At 39.1% G+C, this 21,047-nt stretch overlaps 1 protein-coding gene across 2 annotated transcripts in view; it reads left to right on the top strand.

Annotated features, from left to right (window-relative positions):
- Positions 1-21,047, top strand: part of arhgap24 (Rho GTPase activating protein 24) — an 81,689-nt gene that overhangs the window by 14,322 nt on the left and 46,320 nt on the right. For both annotated transcript variants that reach the window (XM_085165366.1, XM_085165367.1), the window contains exon 3: positions 13,003-13,090. In XM_085165366.1, the coding sequence (XP_085021492.1) occupies positions 13,003-13,090 (88 nt within the window). The remainder of the gene's footprint in view (positions 1-13,002; positions 13,091-21,047) is intronic.

Raw genomic sequence — 21,047 nt, 5'->3', positions numbered from 1 at the left:
TTGGTAAGTGATCGCTTGTAATTATGTAACTAATCACAGTATGACTTTTCTGTCTATCTTAGGCAGAGTGCTAGGTTTCAGTGTCTATTTTTGATACTGAAAGCCTAACAGTATTTATGATTAGTTCCTCTAATCCTGTTGTTACTCTAATCAAACAGCTCGAGTTGTCATATCAGTCCTTAATCCTGCAAGAACATTGGGGGGGGCTTGGCTCTTGGGACCACTAGAGTCAAGTTAGAACCATAATGCCACCAGTTAAACTAGCATTACCTGACTGGTTGTAAGTCGTAGCTGGCTGTTGCTGGCAGTAACTATAAAAATGACTGCTAAACTCCTAGTCACACTGTCGAGCGGTCAGTGACGCTAGGGGAAAAAATGTGTAATACCCAACCGGTTGGCAAGCGGTTGCTGGAGGTTGTTTGCTGTTGCTACGTGAAACTGGTAGCAAAAAGGTAAACTATGCTGCACCAAACACCTCCTTGAGATGGCTTTGGCAGCTATCAGATTGCCATGGTAACCCTTACTTTGCTGACTTGTCTCCAAATACTCACTAGCTACTCACTAAGTGGTAGTGAAACTGTGAGAACAATTTGCCTTCAAAGTAAAGATTTGTACACTTTGAAACAGGTTGTTTTCAGTGGTAAAGCACAACTTTTACTTTGGAAGTGAAGATTCCCCGTTTCTGGTTTAAGTCGCTCTCTTCATAGCTTCTCTGCTGCTTTGCAAGCACCTGTCTTTGCAGCCAACTCGGTGTCCGCCATGCAACCTGTTTTTACAGATCTTGGTGGAGTAGTTGGGTCTTTTGAGATTCAATTCTGAAAGTCAAAGCTTAAATAGCTAAACTTGGAATAATCTTTTCAATTATGAAGTCAGAAAGCTTTAAAAAAGAACCATCAAGTAATAAATAAAAAAACAAAAAATGTGGTTTCCTCAGAATGGCTGTAACATGTCGTCATGTGTGATGCACTAGGACTTTATATCTGACATACCATTGTTTTGTTTTCATGCAGTGAACATTTTATAACATATGTTTGATTTCCAATACTGCAACTCATAAGAATTCTGATGTTTTTAGATACTGCAACATTATCTGAAAAATTACTGCTGATGTAGGCAAACATGTTGATGCTATACAGTTAGGCCGAACCTCTCTAAGTAACAGGAGGAATCCGAAGAATGGGCGTCAGATGGAGGTGAAGGGTCACGGAAAAGCATGGGTACAGGGTACAGCACGTGTAGGATTAGTGTCGACATGCCATCTGCCTGCACTTACTCGTCTATGAAGGAATACACGCACACAAGCCCGCATGTACACACTCGCATTCTTAGATGCACACATGCATTTACTCGGATTTCATCTGGCTGAGCCATAAACAAAGACGCTATTCATGCCGTGGGTGAGATTGTATGGTTATTGTAATTCAAACCACTCAGCCTTGTATCTATGTGCCAGGGATGTAAGGAAAGTAGCATTGTGAATGAATGAGAGAATTGTGAATTAATACATTGAAATGATTTAATGTTTTAAGAAATGAAAGACATTAAAATTTCATAAGTTTATTATGATTTTAGCTGCTGCACGTCTTACAAGTTAGTTAATATTCATAGCATGTAGGGGGCACTTCTGGAGGCAGACGAAATGAGAAGTAGCTGGATTTAATAAGAAATTGCATCATATCAATAATGCAGCAGTGCAGTTGTGTACTAAAAGTCCTTTTGTTTTCCCTGCTTAAGCTGAAAACCGTTTGACCTTGGCATTTAACTGGAGTAAATAAAACGCCACTGCAGTTCAGTAATTTTTCATTCTGCAACACTGTGTTACTGCTGATTTGATGACAATAGTAACTCTGTACCCCTCGTTTGACATTGACAAAGATGTTTTTGAGGCATCACAAAGTAATAAAAGCTTTTTATAGCAGGCAGGGTTCCAGCCAGTCACGTCAAATCCAGAGCAGATCTGATTTGCATTATATTTGAATGTATGAGGCATGTGAACCAAGAAGTGGACATTATCAAGACACCCTTGTGTGAACATCATGAAAAGCATTGCTGACATCATCCTCTGGTAATAGACAAAAAGTTTCCATTAAAGTGGTTCAATAAGTTTGCATGCATGCGCGGTTCTTTAAAATTACAGATGGGCAATAATATTAAGGCAAAGACATTTCCTTTAGCCTAAATATATTAAAGCATGATAAAAGTTTATCATTAATAGAAGGCAGCCCCATCCATTAGTATTCCTAGGCTGCATAGAAGTTATTTCCTTTAACTCCTGTAGGGTGACTGCATGTCTAATAAGCTCTGCAGTGATGGATGAAGAAGTCAATTAAGTCTTACTGGACTTGCAACAAGTTCCTGTAAGTTTTGTAGCCTAAGGACTTTTTCTATTTCTAATACTTGATGGTGCAAGAGGGTAAAACAGCAAATTTAAGGTGTGTGCAGATGTAGTGGTATTTGTATTGCTGGAGCAAAGCAGCTGCATGGAATATTTCTTGTTCTTCTTGTTCTGTCTGTGTTAGAATGCTTCACTTTTTGTTGGTCATAACACAGAACAGTAAGCACTGACTCACATCTGTTGACTCATTATATTTATCTTAACAATGAATTTGTAGATAAAAGGTGTGATTCACATTGATACTCCTAGTGATACATTGTTATTTTGTCCAAAATAAGGAGTCGATGGTTTATATTAAATTCTAGACTGCAGCAGTATTCTGTAGTTTGCATGAAAGATTATGACTTGTCTGCAAACATTTGCCGTTTTAATGAATGAGGTGCAGTGAAACTTGAGGAAGTGCAATGCAAACCAATAACGGAAAAATTGGTCTTCCAAATAAAAGTTGAGCATTAGCACCACAATCAATCAACATTTCAAAATGAGCAAACTACGAGCAACTGCAGCAACCTGCTAGCAATCAAAGTAACCACAAGGAAAGGGGAACTACTAGCAACCACTTGCCAACCAGCTGGGGAGCACAAACTTTCCCTAATGGCTGGTGGTTTACAAATGGATTTCATAACAACAGAAACTACTACTTGGGAAATAGAAATCTGCCTGTGTGACTGAGACATAACTTAATGGGGCGAGATACACAAATATTCCCCCTCAGTAAATTATTAAAATAAATGTGCAAAAACTGATTTTGTAAAGTTTTTAACTGTTTTAGCACCTGTTTACATTAATGAATGTTGATTAGCTGATGTTCTGTATAATTTAGAGAAGTCTCATTGATCTGGTTTCCCATGAATGAATAATAATGAATGGGTAAGCAAACATGTGGACAAGCTAACACAAATTTTACATATGCTAACCACACGCGCTTTGTGTGAAGGTCATTGTTCAGTCAGAGCAAGGACCTGCTGGACAAAAATCCATATCAACAATATCAGGTTATAACATATTCCTCCCACCTGTCTCCTCTAAGACCCCCAAAGGAGATTTGAGGGCAGAATCGGATATCAGATATACTGAAAACTGGTCTTCACTTTCTTTCTGCCTTTCACCTTAATGGGTTTAATTGGTATTTGCTCATTGTAACTTTGCTTTGCTGGGAGATTTTAAATCAAAATACTTGTAACCAATATCGAAACTCTTGCTTCTTCCTGTTTCCTCTGCCGTTCTCCTTTATTAAGCAGAAATGTCATCCCATTTTCTTTGCATTCTTTTGCAGTTTATACATCGAGTTCATCATCTTCACGTCTGCCTAGTGAAGCTTGCAGTGTCAAATAAATCAAAACCATGCTTTGGTGGCTTTGGCCTAAAACCCGAATCAAGTTTCAGTCAGATAATTAATGCCATCAACTTTAGAGCTTAACAGTCAGCCACTTGAATTGCTTTAACTTTAAATCTGACCTTGCTGACACAACTTTGAAGTCAAGCCGACTCCTGTCACGCATGTCACGTTTTCAGGGGCTGTTCTCTCTGCCTTCATTCTTACTTTCTTCTGTTTTTGAGAGCTGAAATATATGAAGTCACACTCATGAACATTTTACATACAGGTCAGCTCACAGCACTACCAATCTGTATTACATTTGCATTGAGAAATAATACTAAAAAGTGCTAACTTCTTCTTTTAAAAAAAAAATGAAGCTATCTCAGTGGTGTTTAAAATTATGCACAGCTATGTCTTTTTTAGTCTTGAGCATGTTCGTACTTGTACATATATCATTCACATATCTCTGGAACCGTATGTTATTCTGTTTTCTCAGCATGCCATGTTATGTCTTTCAGTTGTTATAGTTTGACTTTTTTATCCATTGATCTAACAAATATGATCTGTGTAGAGGATAAAATCAGTATGGGGAACGTGCTGCTGACCTCATTTCCATCTGCCTCATTCATTTCCTGTGGTACTCCAAACCACATATGTTATCAGTTTATCTTCTATGATACACTCTAAAGGCTTTATAGGTCCTTCATAGTATCCACTTATCTTCAAGTCCTGGGAAAGGCCATCTTGTAAGAATTCTGGTAGTCTGCTTTGAGACGTCTGAAACCTTTACGCATCTGCTTGTCTCGTTTGTTTAATAGAACAAAGCTGTGATAGTGAAGCTTGATTTGTGGGCTGTAGACAGCTTTTGATTTTCCTGCTGTCGGGGCATCCAGAGAAGGATATTGGTAACAGATCACACGTAGGAGACATCCAAACTGTAGTACAAGCATAGCTGATGAGCAGGGATATGTCTTCTCTGTTGTTGGTGCAGCTGTATTCTGTTTTTTTCCTCCCTCTCTACTTAACAGTGGAATATATAATGTGCTGCAGTACAAGGACTGCATTGAGGGCTATAGCTGCAAAGTAATTTCACAGGAAAATGGTTGAACAGGAAAATACCTTCTGCCTTTGTGGTTTGTAGACTTTGCAAGCCAAATATCTCCTGCACCTGTGTTCTAGTGTTAAAGGTATAGATACAGGATGTTAAGGCAGACCTGAATAGACTGAAGTAGACTTCAGTGGCAACATGTAAATGAAATATAAGATACAATCTTTGTCCTATTATTCGCTGGTATTATTGTGCATTATCTCATTCTAATGCCTTGGCTTGTTTTAGCAACATGACGCAAAGACAGGTGTATGACTAATTACCTTAATTTAGACCCTGTAACTTAATACAAGGTAGCTGTCATAAATGTTGTTAATGCTTGCTTTGAAGTCCAGTCTTTTTGTAAATGAACTGCAATTAACGATACGAAGAGGCTTCTTTGATAGAATCTCCTTTGCCAACTTCTTGTGATTTTTCTTCAACTTATGAAGATGGAGGACAAGTTTGACTTCAGCAGCATGTTCTTGCAATGTGGGCATATTTTTAGGTCTTTGCAAAAGATAAACGCATAAACTAATGATGTTGTCTGACTTTAATAGGGTTACATAATGAAATTGCTGCTTTAATGAGGTTAAGTAATGTCACTGACAGACAGCCTACACTGTGGAGGAAAACAGTTGTTAGAGTTGTTTTGTGGATCCTGGAAATGATTTTGTGATGCAAATAGTTATTAGATATGATCTTGTGCAAGGAGAACTGTGTATGTAGCCTATAAAAAGTATTTTTTTTACTTTACTTTATTTTACCATAGTTGATGGAGTACACCCGTAAAATGTAACTTGTGTGTACTGTTTGCTTTTCAGTATTTCCTTATGTTCCCTGGAAGTGATGATAATGTAATTTGCAGTTACTGCTTTTCCTAAAAGTATGCAGCAGCAACAGCAGTGACAGGTATTCTTAAAATTAAATGGTAAGGCGTAGTGTGTGCCTTTGTGGGAATTTACTGTTAGTGGCATGACATGTTTTTAAATGGCCCTGAGCTTGTGGTAAGCAGACATACTACTGTCCATGCTCGTCCATATTTTCCACCCCTATAGCTCCGTTCTATACTTTATTAAAACCTGTGATTGATATCTCAGTTATAGCAAAAACTACAGTGTTTATACATTTTCAGACTAATTTTATACTATTATTAAAGATAATAGCTTAAAATTCGTGGGTAACTTTTCCAGCAATCGGATTTATCGCATCTAACATACGGTTGTTTTTTAACCAGGCAGCTCATACAGTCACTTAAATTAAATCGCCCTTGCTTTGTAATTCACCAATTTAGGTTCCCTGTGGTAATTTCAGTCTATCATTTATCCCGTCTAATTTCTCATATTACTCACCCAACGTTAATTTGACAAGTAAATAAAAATTAATGAAGAAGTTTCCCATTTCCCTCTAGTTAACTGGCATATTAATATTTATGAGGGTTATGCAGTCACAGTTGGTGATTTTTATTTTATAGTTGCTTTTGAATGTGGGACAGTGCAAGAAATACCTGTTGTGTAACAGTGGAATAGTGACATTTATTGCATTATTGAACCTTGCAGCAGGAAAAACATTAGTAACTCTTTGCCCCTTAAAAAAACTAGAACCAGAAATGGTGAAGAATAAATACATAAGGTCAAATTGATGGATACATATGGTACTCTAGAAAGGCGGACCAGTTGTAGGTCTCCAGCTAAGCTCCAGCTGAGTTTGATTTGCTGTAAAAGGTTAGCCGGGCTGGAGAACACTAATTATTGTCTACAAAGTCAGTTGAACAACAAGCCAAATAATGAATTACCTGTTGCACCAAAAACAGATGGCAGCTTGACTTCACTCTTAAGCTTTTATCTGGAGCAGCTGATTCTTCTCACCAGCTTTGAATGATTCCTTCGTGTTATGCAGTGATTCTGAGAAAGTATTTCAATATTTTATTAGTAGTAGTATTGTTATTATTATCAGTAGTAGTAGTAGTAGTATTTAGATTTTAAATATTTTGTTTATATTAAGTTTGAAATATTATTTTTTTCCTATTTTATTTCACTCTCAAAGCTTTTATATCATACCCTCATCTGACACTTAATTATAACAAATTAAACTATGTCATTGCATTTAGCTATGTAGATGTAGATTTGATTTGATTTGATTGAAACTTTATTTTGAATAATGAAAAAGTACAACAACATAGAATGAAGAGACAAATGAACAAAGCAAAACAAAAAGAAAACGAGCAACCACAACTACAAATAACTTTCATGTTCAAAAAGGAGCAGGAAGAAGCATAAGCTTATTTAATCCCACCCCTTTTCCACTATCTAGTAATCAATAGACTACAGAAATACCTCCTTGCAAATTACATTATATGTCATGTGTATTTTTTTTTTTATTCTTTTTTTTAATATATATATACATATATATTTCTATCTATCCATACATACGTATATACACATACGCACATATACACATTTTCATAACCCCAGTAACACCTCAAAGGATACACAACCTACAAATATATATATATACCCATACCAACATACCCGTGCACCCGCACACACATGAAAATATTGGACAAGAACACCCTATCAAATCTCTACCTCTTCCCTGTACCCTGTAAAAACCATCTCCTTAAACCGCTTTTTAAACTGCACCATGCTCGGACATTGCTTCATATCTTTACTTAGTCTGTTCCACAGCTTCACTCCACACACAGAGATGCAAAAACTTTTTAATGTTGTCAAGACGACCTGGTGAAGTTCAAACTGGGCATTAGGATGGGTAATTTAAGTGACTCTGAACACGGTGGTGTTCAGGTGATGTGAGATGCAGTTGATAGCAGGTTATATGTACAGAAGGCTTTGCATATTTCAGAAACTGGTGATGTACTGGGATTTTCCAGCACAACATTCTTTAGGATTTACAGAGAATGGTTCAAAACAGAGAAAATATCCAGTAAGCAGCAGTTCTCTGGGTGAAAATGCCTTGCTGGTGCTAGAGGTTGGAGGAGAATGGCCCAACTACTGAAGAGGTACGCAGGAGAGCATCTCTGAGATGGCACTGAACCGGGAAGCAGAAGACCACATTGTTGCACCTTGTTGAATCCATGCCATTAAAAATTGAGACAATGTAGCTGTTTTCAGAAAAAGAAATCTCACTGCACCTTACCTAGTACGAGTCCTAAAAGACTGGTACTATGATAGCACTTGTGTGGTGATTATTAAGCTGGTAAAGTCACAGATATGTGCTCGTTCCTTTTAATTTACTGAAGAAGCCAGAGGTAATTAATGAGACAGTCAATGTTAAGGGGCACAGAGAGGACATTCACCCTATAACCTCAATAAAAACAAGCATGGCACATCAGCAGGAGTAAGCTGTTGGGTTTATGACCAACAAATCAATGTCACATGTGGAAGGTAATAGCTGCAGTTTTTACAGGCTGATCTGACCAGCAGGACCAACTGAAATTTCTGTACTCTCTTCCATTAAATGGAAAAAAGGCCGCAGTCAGTGTTCTTGTATTTGCTTGCAGTCTCAGAAAACACATGAAATTAGATTTCAGTTGGAGGACACTGTTGGACGCAGCCTCAGAAAAAGCCTCCCGGAGGCTGGGCTGCTGCTTACAAGGCTGAGCCTCCTGCTGTTGCTTTGCTCATATGGATTTCTCGGAGTCACTTTTGTCCCATATGTGTGTGCGTGGCTTTTTGTTTGGGAATAAAAGATAATTGGTTTTGTGTCATTGCACCGATTCCAAAAGTGACCTCATTCCACTTAACAACAATGTAAAAATGCACAAAACACCCCAAAATAGGTTGGGTTTTTGTCTCGCGTTGGGTTGGGCCAGGCAAACGTGCTCTTTGCTGGGTAAATATTACTCTGCCTGCGGTTGGGTTTGTCTGCAGCAAACAACAGGCCACCAGGGAGGATGCATGGAAAGTGTGGCTGTGGCTTAAAATGGAGGAGAGGAGTATCTGTGGTGTTGTGGTTTTACGTTATAGAAAGGCTTAACAGGCCCTCGTCTTTTTTTCTGTTTTTTTTTTTTTTTAATGTGACACGCATTCTTTTTTAAAAAAATCTCTCCTCAAATGCACACTGTTTATCTAAATCGTCTCTCATTTCCCTCAAACTAAAACAATGTTTACGAAAGGAACCTCTTGAAAAACCTTTTAATCCTGATATATTGAAGCTAGTCATATTGTCTTGCTGACAGCCACATCAGTCGAGTCCATTCCTTTATTTCCCTCTCTTCTGAGCATCTTTATAGCCTCCTTCAAAGTGCTTCATCTGGGGCCTCAGGTAGGGTTTCAACTTCCTGATTGTCACAGTTATGGCTCATTAAAAAGTCCCCTTTTCTCTCTGTGAGCAGGAAGGAAACTGACTCTCTCTCTGATCATGTTAATGTGCACAAGTCCTGAGTACTGACGTTGTCACTTCTGCACATCTTGTCTGCGTTAGCATTAACTCACAAAGGGGTCACTTTAATGACTGTCAGATGCTGCACTGTGCCATTGATGTCCAACTTGTTAATGAACACAAGAAGTCACTGAATCAGTTGTAAAGGACGAGGTAATCTGAAAAGAATATTCAACCACACAATAATTACTGGCACTAGTCATTCTGTAACAAATAACTTGTGTAAGCACCTGGCTGTTAATTGGTAAGTTTACTAAACTGCATGAATTTATGGTGCAGTATCATTTGTGAAGCGAGTGTCATGGTCCTGGGGCTTGGATCCAGAGTTTTGAGTTTTTGGATTTCTTTACTACTTAGTGGGTTCTGTTGGTTTTCATTGTTCTTAGTGTTTTCTGGTTGAGTTATATATTTATTTATTTGCCTCTTCTGAAGTCTCTTACTGCTGGTGTTTGTTATTTGTTGAGTTCTTATATAGTACTCTGCAAAGGTCTTGAGCCACGCCTTATTTCTTTACATTTTGCTGCCAGGAAATCAGACTTTTTTTTCTTTTCTTTTCTTTTAAGCGGTCTTGAGCAATAGTTCACCAAAGGTTCTCTTGTTGAAATATTAAACACTGACCTATGAATCATACAAGCATAAAACTGCCACCTAATTCAAGAGATTCACCAGTGTTGCGTCTACACATAACAGTCAACATGACAAAGAAGCAAAGTAAATTCTGCCTTTAGGCATTTTGTGATAAACAGTCTGTTGCAAAAACACATACTTTGTTTCAATTTCTTTAGGTGAATCTACAAAAGAAATGCCAAATATAACACAATTTGACAGGCATGAAACAGTTTATCTGCTACAAGAAAGTGATTCTAAAGCACTGTTATCTGAAAACCTGTAATATATCAGCATGGTGTCATTATAAATTTTAGGAAATTGAACAAGTAGAAGAAAAAAGAAGTGTTAGGCTTTAAAAACTATCTGCAGCAGATGAACAGAATCTGAAAGTCATGTCCTTAAGAAATAGGAAAACAAAATCAGCAAAGACCTGACACAGGACCTGAGAGATGCATTATGTGTCTTGTTACACTGATCAGGCATACCATTCTGACAACTGACAGATGAATTGAATAACACTGATTATCTCTTTGTCATAGATGGTATATATTAAGGACCAAGTGAACATTTTGTCCTTGGAATTGATGGGTTAGAAGCAGGAAAAATGGGCAACGATAAGGATTTCAGTGTCTGACAAGGGCCAAATCATGATAGCTAGAGAACTGGGTCAGAGCATCACCAAATCTGAGCTCTCGCAGGGTGTTCCCAATTTGTAGTGGATCAAAAGTTGTCCAAGGAAGGAGCAGTTGTGAACCAGCGATACAGTCATAGGTGGTCAAGGCTCAATGACGCACAGGGGGAGCAGAGGCTAGCATGTGTGGTCTGATCCAGCAGATGAGTTACTGTAGCTCAAATAGCTGAAACAGGTCGTGCTGGTTCTGATAGAAAGGCGTCAGAATACACAGTTTGTTGTGTATGTGGCTACAAAGCCAAAGACCTGTCAGGGTGCTCATGCTGACTTCTGTTTACTGCCATATGCACTAACAATGGGCACCAAAGAGCAATGGAAGAAGATGGCCTGGTCTGAAAGACTCACGTTTGTTTCACATCATGTGGACGGTCAGGTGCCTCTTTTAGCCGGGGAACACCTAGCACCAGGATATGCTATTGGAAGAAAGCCAATGGAGGCAGTGTGATGCTTTGGGGACTGTTATGCTGGGATCCTGTCATCCATGTGGATGTCACTTTGACACGTACCACCTACCTAATCATTGTTTCACACCATGGGCACCATTTCATTGGAGACTGTATTCCTTGATGGCTGTGGCCTCTTTCAGCAGGATAGCGTGCCCTGCCAAAAAGTTAAAACTTGCAGGACAAAGGATCTGTCTGAAACATCTTGGTGCCAGATACTGGAGTTGATTCCTCGATGGGTCAGGGCTGTTTTGGCAGCAAAAGGGGGACCAACACATATTAGCCAGGTGGCGTAATTTAAGTTAGTTTACCCATGTTAGTATTTTCACATTCAGTTTCCTCTTTGCAGTTCAAGTCATGTTTCTTCCCTGTTTTATATTAATATACGTTTTCCCTTTTAGTCTTAGTTTTAATACTTCTGTCCCAATTTAGCTTCAACTTTCACTTTGTTAAAGTTATCTGTGCTAAGTTGCTTCAGTGTTTCCTTCTCAGTTCCTCCCTCTGGCTTGTTCGGAGTTTATGCCTTGTTCCTTTGTGTTTCCTAATTATGGTAAATGGACCAGTTCTTATAAAGCGTTTTTCTACTCCACTGAAACACTCATAGTGCTTTATACAACATGCTTTAATGCCTCACACATTCACACAAGTACTTTTTTTCTATGCTTTCACACAGAGCAACTTAGGGTTAGTATCTTCCCCAAGGATATTTGGCATGCAGAGTGTCAGGGATCAAACCATCAACCTTCCAATTAGCAGATGACCTGCTCTACCACCCCAAAGTTCTGTGTTGTCAGATGCAGGTGATTGGGTTAGGATTAGTCTCCTTTTGTTACTTCCTGTTAGACTTTGAAGTCTGGTTTTCCATTATGGTTTGCGTTAGTTTTACCTTGTGATAGTCCTTGTTTTGTTTTTTTAAGTGTGCTCACCTGTGTTTCTCTCTCCTGTTTCCCATCTGTAATCAGTCTATGATTAAACAGCTCAGTCTTCAGCTGTGCTCTGCCATGGTGTTTATGGTAAGCACTTTGTGTCTGCTTTCATGTCTCTGAGTAACCTTTTCTTATGGGAGCTTGCTTCCTGCCTCCTTCCATTTGGGCCGTCTCACAACATAACCTATGACAATAAAAATGAGAAGAAAATATATATATGGTATATAAATGGTAAAACTGCAAGAGTCTAATAACCAAAGCCCTTTATAGTTTACAGTGGAAATCTGTTTTTTGCTGGTATTTGAATTGAGTAATAAATGTATTATTAGTCATTTCTGCTAGTTCAGAAAAAAGTCAAGGAGCCCTTAAATGCCCAGCAGAGCTGAAGAGAACATTGATTAAAACATATCTGAAATGTGCTGTAGACATTTAATATTGTCAGATTGTTTACACTGAAGTTAAGATGATATTATATGCAATTTTCATCTGCAAACTAAAATCTGTAACTCTAGAATAATTTACTGTAAATGTGTTGGATTTTCACCTTTTGAATAAATAAATGGGTGTATTAAAGTACCACACAAGTACTTATATACTATAAACATTACATTTGTAATCTGGTCAAATGAAATTTAATTGATTGGTATACATTTAGTTTACACCAAGCATATTTTATGATTAATTATCTGAGTGAATAAACTTGAAATTTTTCAGCGGCATATTACTCAAAATGATTGTTTCATGTTTAGGGGTGCAAATAACCCTGTTGTTGTTGTTGTTGTTTTGTTTTGGGGTTTTTTAGTGGGATAATTCAACTCATTCTCAAAGGAAGAAAGACACATACAGATCCTCTAATGGCCAGCCTGTGTGTCATAGTGACTACATCCATCCTTTATATACAGTATATGACTAGAACAGCTGACTAATTTGTGTAGTCTGGGCAGGGAAGTGAACTGATATCATGATTAAGCACTAATACTGATCAACAGATTCCACAAAAAAAGCTTTGAGCATTCACCTGGACTGTGTCAAAAACATTACCTGCAAAAAAAGAACTAACATTTATAAACCAAAAGCAGTAAATGTTGTTTTGTGTGGTCTAAAAATTGCTTCTGTTCTTTATTTTCCACAGGGAGCCATTTTTTTACGTGGAAACAAAGTTACAGAGCATCCAAGCAGCGGCGACGAAGGGGGAAAATTTCTTTTCAAGGTCATTCCAGGTAGGATGAGATTACGGCAATTTAATCACTGCTGTTTTTACTGAGGACAGAATGGTGAAAGCAATCTTTACTTGGCAGCAGAAGGAACAAAACCATGAGGTTAACTGTTTGCTTGCCTTCTACTGGGGATTTGTTAAGGGATCACAGTGAGGTCTGTAGCTCGTCTGTCTGTTTTTACATAACATTATGGGCTTTACTTCATGATCCGTTTTTACTGTTAAGCTTTTTTAAATACACAGATTTCCATTTTATTTTTTGTCTTTATTTTGGCTTGAATGCAACAAAATAGAGCATTAAAAAAAAGACAACAACCATGGATTATTAGACTGTTAATGCTGTATGTGCCGAGGATGCACAGTAGAACAATAACAGGAATAAATGTGACGTTTTGCATATTTTCCTATATAACTATTTTTTTTCTATCTAGATGACAGTCATTTACACATATTGTTACAATTTCTGTAGCTTCAATCAGAGGCTAATTCAAACTCCTACAACATGTGAAAACATGGTTAAACACAGCATGAAGGAAATGTGGGATATTTTCCCAGGCTGGAATGTGAGCTTATGGAATAGATATTTAAAAGGCACGTTCACAGGGGGAAAACAGACGCAGCTGTTAAAAGATACAGTAGCAGAGTGCATCAACAGCCCCAGTTGATCTTAAAAACCCAGTAGAAAACACCGGATGTATGCTATAAGCACTCATACTTTATTTGTGTTAGTCTTTTCCCTGGTGTGTATCCAGTTGAGTGTCCCTCAGAGGAAGTAAAATTAGAAGTATAATTACCAAGACTTTTTTTTCTCACTGAACACACATGCAAACCAAGCAGATAGTGGTACAATTATTGGGGTAATAGCGGTCAATATGTATGTGTTACAGGGTGTTTGAAAAAATCTCGATGGTGTTCTTGTCGTTTCATTGCTGGCTGTCTAACACTTTCAACGTCAGACGAGGATTAAGCGCTACCTACAGAGATCAGTTCATTTGCTGCTCTTTCATTCAGTATTCACATTTCAGTTGGAGAAGTTAATAATACTCCTCAAGGCTGCCCATGAATGTTTTGCAACCGTGCAACAGTTTCATTTGATTCTGCATTTCACGTTGTATTTGCTGTTTCTTGAATAGTATGATGCAACAGGAGTGAAGTGAAACAAAAAGGATTTCTCAATATAAAGCCACAGTGAGCATCTAAAAGTTTGCTCATAATGTAATTTGATGCTATTTGCATTCAGCGAGCATGCAGATATAAGCTGGGAGACTTGTTGAGGCACACTGAGAGTGGACTTAAGCCGGTAATTCACACAGCAGCTAGCGTGAGACTTTTCAAACTTCTGCAAAAGGCTAACTGAAACTGGGCTTGGAGGAGGGCACAGTGACTCAGTGAGACATGTAAGGGAAGTCTTACATCTTACCTCAGCGCAAATTTCCTATCTGATCATCAGGCATGAGAATATGGGGCTTACACTCCCTGCATGGGAAGGGTTTTGACTGTGGAAGCCAGGCGAGAGGCAGACAACCAGAGGTCGTCTTAAGTGTGGGTGACTTCAGCAGCATGGTGTCAAACAGATGAAGAACTGAAAGTGTGCATAAAGGGCTGGTGCAAGATTCATTTTCTTTTTTTCTTTTGATAATGCTGTAAACAGTCCATAATATATTATGGCTACTGCAAAAACGCGGTGGAATCTCAGATTTAAGATGTGAAGTTTAAAAAATTGTATAATTATCTTTAATTTGTATTACTGGCTCTTTCTTTTCTTCTGGACACACAAGTTCAGTCTCTTAAAAACAGCTTTAGCATCGGCTCCGTTCCTGCAACAGTTCAGTTAAAAACATAAACCTGTCTTTCTAAATCCGGGGTGCATTTCAGCTGTGAAAAAATGTAAAAAGAGAAGTTTTGTGTATCACACTTCACTATTGCTGGTTCGACACCGGTTTTCAGCATTAGACAAATTAGCTTATTGTCACTTCTAGCCGAGAATTGCTAAAATTCAGAAACCAATTCGATTACTTTGACAACTTTTAAGTCCACGTGGGCCAAAGCTGCCGTATTTTATCGTTTTCATTTTAGGCATCGTTAAGAAGAAGAACAGTTACTGTTTATGCGTTTAAACATATAATTTTCTTTTTAGAAAATATGTGGTACATTTCTTCCAGTCTTTACCTCTACGGTTATTTTTTCCAATGGGAGTACACTTTAATACATTCTTTACAACTTCTGGAAGAAGGAAAAGGAATTTTTTTTAATTCCAGTGTGTATTCTCTCTACTTGTACAGCTGCCATGTAATACTAAATCATCATAAGCTACATATCGTTTACTTCTGATGGGAAGTGAGGCTTTTATAAAGCTGTTTGTTTCATTTGTGGTGCTAAGTGATGAGAAATGCGTTTCGATATCTTTCAGGGCTCGCTGAGTTTCAGTCTTGATACAATGTTGATTGTTTCAGTACTGCTGGAATGACTTAAAGGCTGCAGGGAAAAGGTTCCAGTGTTTACAGTACGTATTAAAGGTTTTACAGCCAACTACATCAGTGAAAAGGTAGCAGCGAGCTCAAGTGTATTTTCATTATGCATCTGGCAGTAATTGTACAGTACTGTACAAAAGAACGTGCTGATCGTCATTGTTGTGATAGATTAAAGTGTGAGAGGCAAGATAAACTTGAATTGTGTTCAACTGTAAATTCAGGGGTTGTTAATTTAAGTACTTACTTTATTGTGCTGTATCTCTAAAGTGTGCTGCCAGCACAAATACAAAAGTGGGAAGTGAAATGACTAAGTAATGTCACCTAGTGGTGTGCAATACTGAAATTTTGCTATTGATCTGATACCTAGTAAATACAGGGACAGTGTTGCTGAAATCTCTGACTATGACTTTGGTTAAACTTCTGTTTTTTAAATGTGCTCACCTCTGTTACTCATACAGCAGTATCTCCTGTTGTAGCTAACATTTCCATCAGTAAAAGCCTGCTAGGTTTTCTGGACAGCTGTGAAATTGAGATATTTATAGGATTGTATGTATGAATTCAACCTTTACAAAACAATGATTTTTGCCATTTTTCCTATTAAAATGTATGGAAACTGTTTGGGAGGATATTTGTGAACTTGCCTGTCCAAAGTTAATAAACTTCACCCACCAGTCCATCCATCCATCCATCTTCATCCGCTTTATCCGGGGCCGGGTCGCGGGGGCAGCAGCCTAAGCAAAGAGGCCCAGACCTCCCTCTCCCCAGCCACCTCCTCCAGCTCATCCGGGGGAACACCAAGGCGTTCCCAGGCCAGCCGAGAGATATAATCTCTCCAGCGTGTCCTGGGTCTGCCCCGGGGCCTCCTCCCGGTGGGACATGCCTGGAACACCTCACCCAGGAGGCGCCCAGGGGGCATCCTTGTCAGATGCCCAAACCACCTCAGCTGGCTCCTTTCGACGTGGAGCAGCAGCGGCTCTACTCTGAGCCCCTCCCGGATGGCCGAACTTCTCACCCTATCTCTAAGGGAGATGCCAGCCACCCTTCGGAGGAAGCTCATTTCCGCCGCTTGTATCCGCGATCTCGTCCTTTCGGTCACTACCCACAGCTCGTGGCCATAGGTGAGGGTAGGGACGTAGATCGACCGGTAAATTGAGAGCTTCGCTTTACACTCAGCTCCCTCTTCACCACGACGGACCGGTGCAGCGTCTGCATTACTGCAGCTGCAGCCCCAGTCCGTCCCACCAGTCTTTATAGTTAATCCCTTGTGCCTTGGTTTAACCCTCACACCGAAACCCTTTTTCCAGGATAAGCTAAAGTAGCCACCATATAGATAAATAAGAATCGCATAAATCTTTTTACCTAAATCTCCTCAACAAACAAGCATATTTCTCAAAATGTCAGACTCTTCTTGTAAATTCTGTTCTTAATGTAATCTGTATAATTAGGCTTAAGCCTCCATCGCACAGGCCTGAGACCCACACTAGCAACCTTTGGTAGCTCGGGAAAAATGTGCATTTCCCAACCTGCTGGTTAGTCGCTGGATTTTACTGGCTGTTGTTGGGTCAAATAGTTGCAAGAGGCGAACGCTTTCAAAGGCACAACTTTTACTTTGATTGACCACAGAAATTTCCTAGCGACCAAAGCAATCACAGTTTTTCTGTTTGTTTGTTTTTTATTTGTTCTTTGACACCAATTTTACCCAGTGACTCCAGAAACCTACTGAAACCACTCGCCAACCTGTTGGTCAAACACATTCTTCCCCAGTGATTGGTGGTTAGCACTGACCAGTCGCTTGGCCTGCATGACTGGGGCTTTAGCAGTCAATTTCATAGTGACTAATACAAATTTTGTCCCTTGCTGCTGTATTTGTCAGGTAGTTGCCAACTGGTCTCCAGGTCAGTGTGACTGGTGCCTCTGATTTATACATGGAGCCTTACTTCACTGCTGTGACATCAGTGTCCCTTATAAGCTTTCGTCTTTAAACTATTAAAGTCAGATTTGCTGTGGACCAGCACCAGACCAGAACATGCGAATTAAAATGTGACTTTACTTGCTCACAATAAGGGTCTTTCAATTAGGATGCAACCGCCTGGCAGAGGGTTTTTGGCATTCTACTACAAAACAGTTTTTCCCATCCGGCGTCATCCATTGCAGCCTCGTACAGATGGAAAACAAGAACATGGCTTGTTATGAGGAAGCCAATAAAGAAGTCTCAGAGAAGCAGAAAGAGCAAATGAAAGGGGAAAAACAACACATTTATTCCACTGGTCTAAATGCGGCCCTGCAGTTTGAACACAGCATACAGACAGAATTTGGCAGACAGACAGGACGTGATGAGAGGGGTGTATTCAAAATGAGGTGAAAGTCACAGCTCTACAGAGATGCTTGTTGTCTGTAAGCGTGGTGATGAGGTTTAAATTTGAGCAGTGTGACAACAAGGGGCTTGAACAGAAGCATCCCGCATCAATACAGGGAGGGGAGGCTCTCTGTATTTTTAGCTTTTCTGGAAAGTTTTACTTAGTTACTCTGTCTCGGAGGAACTGGGAAAAAAGTTGCAAAACAGTTCAGGAAAAAAAAACCTCAGACTTTTATTCACCTGTGCTGAGCACTCTGTGATGTTTTTCAGCTCTTAGCTTTCCCTCCACATCTGGCTGGTGTGTGTGTGTTAAACTTGAAGAGGTGAGAAAGAAAGGAGAAGGGGAGGGGGCTTACGAGGTGAGTGCACCAAAGTGAAAACAATATTTAGACTGTCTTCATTTTCAGCTGTTTGACAGGGAAACACAGGTACAGACACAGTGGACCTTTTGTTTTCCAAACTTTAAACACCAGCCACGGCGCTGACACGTCACAACGTGTGCAAACTCTCACGGGCCCAAGCTAGGGAGAAGAAGAGTAACAACAAAGTGAATGTGCTGGACACTTTTAAACTGTATGAATAATGTTGTGACAGATGTGTGCCTGTGGATCCTCCTCCCAACTGGAGCATCTTGGAGGTGCTATAGCTCTCATAGACAGAAAGTGTTGTCTAGATATGTAGGCCATACATCGGAAACGGATATCAGAACGTCCTGGTGACAAGGATCACTCTGCACTTCTATTTCCTGCAGTGCTCTTAAATCCTCTCAAGAATGTCAGATATCATCATCATAATATTTCTGCATGGCATGACAGAGCTCAGAACAATGCAGTGAGCAAGCAGAGCAGCAAATTACGACTATCTTAACAAAAAAGGCATCCGCTGCTCGTTCATTCTACACATCTAAGCTGCTGCTAAATGTCACTTCCCTGTCACCCAACTGTGATTAATTATCTGAGCAGGAAAGACTGCCCGCTGTGGTTTTGATGGAGAAAATGCATGCACGTCTTTTTGTAAGCTTCCAAAATGCACAAAGCTCCAGCAAGAGTTCAGAGTGTGTCACTTTGTCTGCATTTGCCCCCAGGCTCAGTCTTCGGCTCTGTCACTGAGCAAACCGCTGCTTTTTAATTAAGGGAATAGTGCCCTGCTCGTCTACAGAGACTGCCACTCCTTCATTCATGAGAGAAACTCCTCACGTTGTTGTGGACAGCCTCGAGCTTAAATGCTACTGACTGAGTCAACTGAAAAAGCTGACAAACTGTTGCATAAGTTAATAAGCAATTAATCTCTCAGCGTTTTCTCACAGTGAATGTGTTTTAATGTTTTTCTGGGTTTGAGTAAATCTACAGCTATGGGGCCTTTTTGTTTTTAAAGAAAGGATATAGTGCCCTCATGTGGTTTTCTTAGACATTGCAATGCCAGTAAAAATGTCAAATGAACTTTTAAAATCTGTGAAACTATAAAAATTAGACTTTTGGGTTTTATTAAAACACAGAAAATGTGCAAATATTAAAAAAAAAAAAATCAGCTCCAGAAGTTTTTAGCCTTTGTGCTGCAAGTTAAGATGACCTCATGTCCTTTTCAAATATTGTTTGAAATAATGTGCAAGTCCAGTGCAAATATGACTTTGATTTAACCTTTGCCTTAGTTTTACATATCTTCTTTTATTGGGAAGCATATTTTAATGTACTGTTTTCTGATAGTATTTGCCAACACTCTGCAACTAAAAGTAACTTGGTAGAGAAAAGCTTCTAAAAAAAAGTCCAAATGCTTGTGTTAAAATATCCTCAGTGATAATTATTTAATATATTTCATGTAAATAATTAATTTTCATTTTAGAGCTGGTGGGGTTAATAATTGAATCCTGCTCTTGTGATTGCTTCCCATCTGTGTCTGATCAACAGCTCTGGGGAGGGCACCTTGAAGACCCGTGGGTATCATCTGTCACTGAGGTGGACGCTTGCTCCGATAATCATGCTGATGTAATTGTATTCACATGCGTTAGGAAGCTAAGAGTCCCAGAGAGCTCGAAACTTGAAACTGAGACTATTCGTATCATTATTTTTGTTTGAGTGAATGACGCGCAAACTGGCCATGCTGCATAATACTAAAGGAATCCCTAATACTTTGCGTCAGCCTTCTTATTAAATAACTTGAACTAGTAATGACTGAATGTCGGGCTAATAGTACTGATAACTATTGGAGGCTGAAGACAGACGTGCAATTTCAAGACCATGGACCACTGTGCCGTCTTTTATGAGAAAGTGTGGGCTAAATTAAAAGCACTCAAAGTTGATGAGTGAGTGATGGATGGAAGTTTTCAAATAAAAAACTGTGGCTAAGAAATATGACAGAGTGACAATATAAGCCCACAGGCAGCAGTGTTTAAGGTTGAAGAAGCCCCTGTAGAGTCATTAAGAACACTTATGAATCTGCTGTGCTGACATTTCAGTGTCAGGACACATAGAGGTGGTTTTCATAAAGGCTCTCGTGTCCTATTAGTCACAGCTAGCTTCTTCTATACTGGCACAGACTGAAGGCAGCTTTAAACTTTAGCCCACTGTCTTTTTACTGTAGTCGTGATTATTTCACAGGGCTGACAGACCCAATCAGTTCCTCATGATATCATGTGCATATGCATCCATCTGTAGTGCTACCGTGGCCTCATGTTTATGAAGTCTCTAAATACCAGGTGCTATTTTAACCCCATAATATGCTCACGACTTCTATCTGCACTTCTATTTCAAGCCACTATCCAAAGAGAAGCAAATGTTCCGAGCGCACATTTCCTCCTTATTCCCTTGCATTAATTTGCAATGCAAAAGAAAAAAAACCCACACAATTTTATACCTTGTTGGTAATATTTTAAGCTTGTATGTATTTTTATTTTTGTTATTTAATCCCATGCCAAGCCTTAAACCTCTGCTACTCCAACATGCAATTTATTTCTATTTTTTTAGCTTTTGAAAGGAGGCAAATAAATAAATATCATAACTTACACACATCAAAAACTATTTGATTTGAAGGTTCAGATTGAGAAAACTTTTGTTCATTTAAGTAAAATGCAACTATGTGGGACTCCTGGTCATAGCTTATAGGGAGGTAAAACAGAGGTTCTTGTCTGCAGCAAACCC

The sequence above is a fragment of the Neolamprologus multifasciatus genome, chromosome 7 (assembly GCF_963576455.1).
Source record: "Neolamprologus multifasciatus chromosome 7, fNeoMul1.2, whole genome shotgun sequence".
NCBI classification, from domain to species: domain Eukaryota; kingdom Metazoa; phylum Chordata; class Actinopteri; order Cichliformes; family Cichlidae; genus Neolamprologus; species Neolamprologus multifasciatus.
Note: the sequence above shows the minus strand (reverse complement) of the source record. Positions and strands in the feature narration are given on the sequence as shown.